General features: G+C 36.6%; 2 protein-coding genes across 2 annotated transcripts in view; one reads left to right on the top strand and one right to left on the bottom strand.

Moving 5' to 3' along the window:
• On the top strand, positions 245 to 982 carry LOC109227725. Its single transcript, XM_019392923.1, has one exon. It carries the CDS (start codon positions 245 to 247, stop codon positions 980 to 982), a length of 738 nt encoding a protein of 245 aa, XP_019248468.1.
• The window catches only part of LOC109226746 (cell differentiation protein RCD1 homolog), an 11,673-nt gene continuing 5,682 nt past the window's right edge, over positions 2,991 to 8,981 (bottom strand). Inside the window, exons 2-9 of the mRNA XM_019391593.1 lie at positions 8,853 to 8,924; positions 7,619 to 7,708; positions 6,915 to 6,957; positions 4,709 to 4,815; positions 4,254 to 4,349; positions 3,819 to 4,009; positions 3,619 to 3,688; positions 2,991 to 3,465 (exon numbers count right to left, since the gene is read on the bottom strand). Coding sequence (XP_019247138.1) covers positions 3,361 to 3,465; positions 3,619 to 3,688; positions 3,819 to 4,009; positions 4,254 to 4,349; positions 4,709 to 4,815; positions 6,915 to 6,957; positions 7,619 to 7,708; positions 8,853 to 8,924 — 774 coding nt within the window. The 3' untranslated portion in view covers positions 2,991 to 3,360. The remainder of the gene's footprint in view (positions 3,466 to 3,618; positions 3,689 to 3,818; positions 4,010 to 4,253; positions 4,350 to 4,708; positions 4,816 to 6,914; positions 6,958 to 7,618; positions 7,709 to 8,852; positions 8,925 to 8,981) is intronic.

Genomic DNA, 8,981 nt, shown 5'->3' with positions numbered 1-8,981 from the left:
CATTGAGTAAATCTCAAATACGGGGACAAGGTTATGATGGAGCTAGTAACATGCAAGGAGAAATTAATGGTCTTAAAACTTTAATTATGAATGATACTCCTTCGGCGTATTGCATACATTGTTTTGCTCATTAATTGCAGTTGACTCTTATAGCTGTTGCAAAAAAACATTATGAGGCCGAATAATTTTTTGATATTCTTGCAAATGTTTTAAATATTGTTGGGGTTTTTTTAAGCGTAGGGAGATGCTTCAAGATGATCAAGCAGAAAAACTAGAGGAACTACTAGTGCTTGGTGAAGTTCATACGGGAAGCGGTTTAAATCAAGAACTTGGACTTCAAAGGGCAGGTGATACACGGTGGGGTTTTCATTTTAAGACAGTGCGTAATTTTATTAGTTTATTCTCATCAATTGTTCATGTACTTGGAGTTCTTGCAATTGAGGGTTCAAATTATCATGAGAGATCAATGGCAAAAAGTCTAGTGGATGACATAAGATCTTATGACTTTGTGTATATGTTACATTTGATGTTGAAAGTATTGGCACTTACATATGATTTGAATATGGCTTTGCAAAAAAAAGATCAAGATATTATAAGTGCAATGAAGCTTGTTGGTTTCGCAAAGAGACAATTGCAAGATATGAGAGATTCTAGATGGAATTCTTTGTTAGAAGATCGTCTTTATTTTTGTGTCAAGCATGGTATTGTGATCCCCGAAATGGATATGAATTATGCTCGTGGAAAGTCAAAGCGTAAGAAATCAAGTGTTACATATCCTTATCATTTGCGTGTAGAGGTTTTCTATGCTATTATTGATTTGCAACTTTCGGAGCTTAACAATCGTTTTAATGAAATGAATACTGCTCTACTTCTTGGTATGGCTAGTTTAAGTCCAGATAATTCTTTTGTAAATTATGATAAGGACGGGATTATGAAACTTGCTACATCACTATCACAAATGAGTTTACTGATCTATGCTTGAGATCTTTGAGTTTTGAGCTTGACATCTATATTGACTATGTGCCGAGAGGCGGGCATGAATTCTCTAACTTGAAAAGACTTGGAGATCTTTCAGATGACATTGTTTTTAAAACAATTTGCACAAGACTTAGAGACTTGTTTATGTTGCTGTGAAGTTAAGTTTGATATGTTGTCTGTTCGCTGACTGTTTTAGATTTTTTACCATATTTCTCATAATTAAGAACTCTAAATCGGCACTAATTGTAAAGAATTCATCAGCACAGGTGTTTGGGCAATCTATGTCTGACTGTTTATCACGCGACGTTTTCTCTAGTTATTACGAGTAGTAAGTACAGTAATAAATTGAACTTGCGAGCGAGAATTGGTGTGATGATTTTTTATGTTGTTTAGTTTGTTATATAGAGGATGAAGTTATTTGAAAGTGTACCTAATGATGCGATCATTGATCATTTTCAAAACATGACTAGTCGTCGAGTACAATTGTAATGATAATGTTTATATTCATATGTTATCTTTAAGTGTTTTGTTATTTTCTAAATGTACGTTGAATATTGATACTCGTTCCTTAATTCGGTTATTATAATATAGACTTAAAATTACGGTATGAACCCATACACTTCAATTCCTAGATCCGCCTCTGACAGCTACTATTGAGTTTTCTGGAGCATATTACCCTACTGTTACTATGGCTTTAGTAGATATAGCTGAAATTTCTTTTCTACTCTTTGAATATAAGAAGAAAGAAAAATATAGGGATGTTGAACAAATGCAAAATATTTCTTTCCAATTCCTCCGATTTACTTAATTGGTGTTGTTTTAAATCCTTCTATTAAGATGTCTGATTGTCACCAATTAATGAATGTTTTATATACTTATATGGAGATTGGACCAACAATATATATATATATATATATATATATATATATATATATATATATATATATATATATATATATGCTTGTATGAACAAGCTAAATGATTCTTTGCAACAATTATATAATTATTATGCAAATGTATCTGATAATGCTGCTATTAATGTAGGCAATGTTACTCCCACTATGCACTATACCACTTCTACTACTGTGGATGATGATGAAGGCCTTGATAGTTTTAATATTTTTTCTACATTTTCTACACTCAAACCAGTAGCAGGAACATTGATAAACTTCAATTCTACTTGCAAAAGCAAAAAGAGCCTCGCACAAAGGAATTTTCACCGTTGGGATGGTGGCATGAGAATGGAGAGCAATTTCCTGTTCTTTCCGCTATGGCTCGGGACATGCTGAATGTGCCAATTTCAGCTGTTGCATCAGAGAGTGCATTTAGCCAAGCAAGACAACAACTTGGAGACACCCGTCACTCATTGGGAAGCAATGCTTTGAAAGTTTTAGTATGTTTCAGAAATTGGATTAGATCGAAACGAAGAAATCAAACATGAAGATATTGATAGCCCAGAAAACGAGGAACTTGGAGATATATTAACACATGGTAACCCATCCGAATTCAACACTCCAGAAGAAGGCCACTCAGTTCATATTGATTATGACGAACTTGCTAAGGCAATGGAAAACCTTTAAATTTACTCTTTTTTGGTTAATTTACTTGTTAAATGTAAACCTTTCAATTTGTAAGTTTGAATTTTAAAATAAATGTAGCACTTGCAATTAATAAGTGCAAATTTTTTCCCATCTTCACTGTATTCTTTATATTTTTACTTTATATTAATATAACTTACAATAGTTATACAAAATACAACCAAAAAAAAAATTACACTAACCCGGCCCAGCCCGGCCCCTTGTACCTATAACCCTTACGGTTCATTTTTTACCCGGATGAACCCGAACCCGTTAAACCGGTAAGTCCCAACCCGTAACCGGCCCGAACCCCAACCCATACGGTTACTAATTTTTACTACCCAGCCCGGCCCGGCCCGGCCCACCCGTTAGACACCCTTAGGAGGAAGTGACCTGATAGCCCGCTTGGGGGATCCCTTTTAAGAATAACCGAAATTCACAAATAAAAAAGATGTAGCGACTTCAAAATCAACTTCAGACATAAAATTTTCAGACATATGGATCTGAAGTTAGGCTTACCAAAGCCTAACATATAAAATGTCTGAAATTAAGCTTAGTGGTCCGGAATTTCAGACCTGTATGTCTGAAGTTTGAACAACCGAGCCTAACTACAGACCCAAAATGTCTGAAGTTTAACCTTAATGTTGTGTTTCTTTACATAACACAATAAAACTCCAGAAAACACCAGCAATCAGATTAAAAGAGATACCTTCCTAGCAAACACCTAAATGAGCCTTATACCAAACCACCTATATGAAGTGAGTCTTAGTGGTCTAAGACTGCACGGATAACACAAGATTTCAATTTAGTTCACCAGCAAATGATCAAATCCTCCTGCCTGTAGAGCAACACGGCTACCATTAACATTGTGAATCAATTGCTGTAGCCACCTCCTCGTTGTAGGATCCTCCTGTTGAGCATAAGGAAAAAGAACCGTCATGAATATAGAAAAAGAAAACAAGTGTCTGATGAGAGCATAAAGGAATGCATTCATGTTCTTAACTAAGAGAAAACTAAGAGCTCAGCCAAAAAGATGAACCACTTAAATGAGAAATGTACATACACGAAGACAACTACTGAAGGTGGCATCCCTAAGCATATCAGGGAGACAATTTCTTAGTGCATCACATGCCCTGCCATAAACCATGAACATCAGCATTCGCTCACAGTGCAGCATAAAAGGTGGAAGCTCCGTGAAACCAGATCTGTTATGCATAACAGAGCTGAAAGGATATTTTAAATGCTGATTTGCAGAAGTCTCACCTTGGATTATCTGACAACCGAAGATAGCACCTAATTATGTGCTTCAGTAATCTTGATGAAGGCTGTTCAGCAAGTGCACCTACCATACTCCCTAAAACTCGGCCGACTGCAAAAAACCTCTCTGCTGTGGTACATATGTAATCCAGACCCACATCATCTAGAAGTATTTTTTGTACAATGAAAGTTGCAACCTGTCAGCGTGACTCCAAAATTAGATGCATGAAAAGCTGATACTTATGGAGAGAGGATGTAACTGGTAATAATACAAGAGAATGTAGAAACAAGAAAGTTTTCATAACGAGTAGAATGTAATTGTGCGGCACAAATTGTCTTTGTTTTGGTATCTGAAGAGTCTGTTGAAGACATCATGAGTATATAACCAACATAAATTTCAGTTACAAGTTAGGAAAGAAAGGCTTTGGGGAAGCACTCAACCGTTTTTGACAGTTCACTGCCCATCTCCATTGTGCGCAGACACAAGGGAATTATTTCTGTTGATAGTAGAAAACTGATTACTTCAGTATCATCTACCTGCAAAGAGACAATCAAATAATAGACTACATTAAATTTTGGAGTAAAAATGGAGAAGCACAAATGCGACCAGATGCACGTGATGAATATTGCACTTTAATAAACATGAAATTTCAGAAGCAGACATATAAAAAGTTAATTGCCATATGTTTATTATTTCCCATTTTCGACAATGTTTCTAGATCCCATAAGTAGCATCTTCGGAATCTCGAATTGCACTGGTCGCGGTTTCCTTCTCGTGGTTTCTTTCTCATGGTTTCAGTGATTCCCAGTACATATAGTATAATGTGACATGAATGAATCTTAATATAAATACTGAAAGAAGAGAAAGTATGCGTGAAATACATTAGAAATGTTACCTTCACAAGGGCACCAATGACACCTAAGCTAGTAAGCCTCAAATATTCAAAAGGTCTTGATTTGCTTGTTGTATTTAGAAAAGGGTACAAATACAAGGGAATATGTGCTGCAAAGTAAAGAACATGTGAAAGCATTTCATCAGATTCAGAGAGAGTAAAACACACCCAATAGATCACAATTCCTAATTATCATCACACTAAAGTTGGGCAGATCTTGGGAACACATCAAGAATACAAAGTGCATCTAAGATTCTTTAAGAAGAGTACGATGATAAGGGAATATGCATTGCAAAGTAGTATACAGTTGAAGCATCGTCAAATAAAGAGAAAGTAGAAATTCATGAGCTTTGACCAAATAGTCCTTTAAGTATCACACTTCAACGAACTTAATCCTCTGAATATCACCTTAAACGGATATATTTCTCCAAGTATGTAAAAGTTGACCATCTTTGCTCTCAAACCTAACGTGCCAAGCAACTTAATGATCTGCAACATCACGCGTGTCACATGACTAACCTCAATAAAATCCTAGCTAACAAACCATATTTGAAAAACAACCCTATTTTGCTCCAATCTGGGAGCCCTAAAATTATAAAACATGACCACCACGACCGAAAGTAAAAATAGAAGGTGCAACAGAAAGGTTCCTCTATGCCATTACTGCTCCCCTCAGAAGTTCCTATTTATACAGTTACGTATATGCGTTATTTAATCTGCTAAACTGAAATCACGAGTTTTCAACTCATTGGAGAGAAGTGGAATACATTCTCTGCTGGTTGTTGATTTGACAGAGTCCATACATAAATTAATCATAAAACCTTAAATCACCCATCAGTAACCAAGTCTCAAATCTGTGATACCGATACTTTCATGTTCATATCCAATTTTCATTTTCTTTTGAAAAAGAAAACGATACGGAAAATGAGCCTGCCTTCGAAGCTTCACTGGTGAAATTTCCGTATCCTCCTTGGCACAGAGACAAATGCAGAGAGATCATCCCTGAAGCACCTGACCAACTGAATACCCTTAGGCATAATGGTAACCCTTGACCCTTCTAGCATGAATGGCACACAAATTGTTACCCTCAAAGGGACCAACCAAGTAAGCCTCAGCATCCTCAAGTGCTGCCGCAGCAGCGCTCTGGGATCTAATATCACTCAAAGTCCTACGCGATTTTTTGACCAGCCTCTGGGAGGAGAGCTTCCATATCAGAACTCAATGCTCTTGTAGTACTTATGGATCTCCCCGAGGGCTACAGAAGCAAAACAGTAGGGCTTCTTCACTCCTCTGATGGAGCAAAAATAACACCAGCTAAGGCTTCTAACTTGGAGAAGATTGGGAATGGGGAAGACCCTGCTAGGTCACATGGAGTGGCTATTTTCCCGCGATTATACGTTTTAAGCAAGGAAATCTTAGATTTCTTCCCCAAATAGGATCACCTGAATTGGGCATATATTAGGTTGGTCATCTGAGGCACACGTGAAGCAGCAAACCATTAAATTCCTCAAAAGAGATATTTGAGGGTAAAGTTTGTCGAGGTGTTATACACTAATACTTATGGAACCATTTCGGAAAAAACTCTAGAAATCTCACTCAAGTTCTATTTTCCTAATTATCATCACACAAAAGTTGATGCAGGTCTTGGAACACATCATGAATTGAAAGGCAAGAAAAGTATGTTTCTTTAAGAGTAATAGTATACATAGTGAAAGATTCCAAAGCACTTAGCATGGATACGCATCTAACAAAACGCCATTTGTTTAAGTCAATGCTCCAATGGACATGAGGCCACAGGCATATAAGTCATTTTCTTCTTTTATGTATCTTTCTGGACATTGGAGTGGCAAGAAAGGAGAGTGTCCATTACTTGATTGCAGGGAAAAACAATGAATGCAATGATAACGCCTTAATGTCTGAATAATATGAAATATCAATTTTCCCGTCAAGATTTTTCTAGCCAAAAACTGACATCAACTTGATTATAAAAGATTCTGTGCTATGAGTTATGTTTGCATTGTTGTTTGTGAAAATAAGAAGTAAATCCAAGTGCAACTGCAAATAAAAGTAAAATCGATTTCCAGAGTTGCAGTCAAAGGGATTTCCTCATTTTGATGGTTTATGATTCAATTCAACTGGAACAAAGACGTTCTTAGTGATGTAAATTATACACGACCACATAACTCAAAAAAAGGGGAAAATATATTACCATTGAGGAACAACATTCTGGTGTCAGGGTGAGAGGCTACACACTGCAAAATAAAACAGGAGGAAAAACAGTTTCATTAGTTGGACATTTGACCTGCATAAGAATTAAATCGATAGTTGTAGTTGTTACGCCTAATCAAACAAAAAAAAGAAAGTTGTAGGGTTACAATTCCAAAAGCACATCTATGAAAATATTTGACACATGAAATGTGGTCTCAGATATGCCATGTGTTCCAAAAATAGAAACTTTAAGCAAATTCGCTCTTAAAATGAACTGCAAAAGCTACCATTTATAGGATTTTTTTTTGGCAGCCTACTAGCATCGAACTCTTGACCTAGGTGCATGATGAGGACACTCTCAACTATTGTGAACAAGAATGGCCGGTACCATTTATAGGATTTGAACAATATGCAACAATCAACTTGATTAATGTGGGCCCTCCAGTATGCTGTTCTCCTTCCTTTCTCCCTCTTGATACATAAACCACAACCCCAAACATATCCAACTGCCTACATCCTACAGCTGAATAAATGTTCCTCACTGAAAAAGCTCTTTTGGGTAGGATAAAGCTGTTACTTCTTATGAAGGAAAACATTACATGGCGATTACTCATTACTTTACACATTATCGATGAGAGATGATTAAAGGAAACGCCATGAAGAATCATCTGAGAATAACTCCATATGGAAAAGAAATCTTTATACCTGAAGAAGTGCTAAAGCATTACAAACTCTATTAGATTGTGCTGGAGTCAGGTTTGGCGGTGACAAAACAGGGTAGATGGAAACTATCTCCTGCAAGCATGTAAAAAAATCAATATGAACAAAGGAAAATCTATTAAAAAAATGGCTGCATGTTCCAAGTAAAACATTCATAACTGAAAATCAATCTGTTGGGATCCATTTTCTATCGGAAGGAGTATATCATTTTCTACTTCTTGCAATAGAAAGAATCTGTCAAGGCTAGAAACAGCCAGGCTGCCACTTCTCTGCAGGACCTCTGCTGGATCATTCTCCAGAAAGTTAGACTACGCTCCAAATTACCTTTCTCTTTGGCATATCCTAGCTTGCGTCACTTAACAGCTTGAAATTATCTGCTTAGCTGGAGCTTTAGGATGTCATTAGTGTTGGATATTCGACAGAGATGAAAGCTGTTTGCTGGTGCATTTAGCTCCTTTCTTGTCAGTTATATCCAACAAGGAAACAACATCAAGATTCTCATTTAGTGCTCTCCTCATATATTCATTCCAGTCTTCCTCCACCATCATTTACATCCCTTTTTTCTCTCCCACCAACAATTCACATATTATCCAGTTTCCTTCACTGAGACAAGCAGCGTGCCATCATCTGAGTACAGATTACAGTAAGGGAAGAACGAGCAATAGCAATGGGGGACCACAGCCCTGCTTCCCCACTCCCCAAAACACTTCACAAACCTCTTTTACCATCATAGGAAAATGCAAGAATTTTAATATTTTACCGTTTAATATCTCAGTCATTCCATAAACAAAAGATAACATGCAAGTTCTACTCCTAAATTTCAGCTTAAATAAACTGATAACAACTTTCCACAATGGCATTCTACATCACTCCTCTGCTATTTCACTCCTTCATTTGATTCGCTGAGATACTGGCTCACACTTTTGTTCAAAAAGTATACAGCCTAGTTTTGGACTGCAAGAAGGTCATTCAGATGTTTCATTGAGTCCTTCTGTTTAATGCCAGAAAGTGCAAAGCACCACCAATCTAACAGTGGGGCGCTAAGAAATGTCTGTTCAAAAAGATGGAAGATATGGCAGATGTTACAATATAAGGTGGGATTGTTTAGTATGCATGTGCATCTTACAGATGGGATAAAATTTATAGAATTTTTTTTTTTGAAGAAAATTTTTACAAAGATAAAATTTCTAGAATTAGAATGAAACACTTCATAGACTACCTGTAAGAGTGCAGCGATAGTACCAAATGAGTTCCATAGCAATGGGGCTAAGTCCTGGAATAATTCCCTCTTCTGAAAAAGGATAACATAATTAATAGTTTCTTTCCCTGTGTGTGTGTGGGTTTGGGG

Source organism: Nicotiana attenuata, chromosome 6 (genome assembly GCF_001879085.1).
Source record: "Nicotiana attenuata strain UT chromosome 6, NIATTr2, whole genome shotgun sequence".
Lineage (NCBI taxonomy): Eukaryota > Viridiplantae > Streptophyta > Magnoliopsida > Solanales > Solanaceae > Nicotiana > Nicotiana attenuata.
The sequence above is the reverse complement of the archived record's forward strand: the minus strand, read 5'-3'. Positions and strand labels throughout refer to the sequence as shown.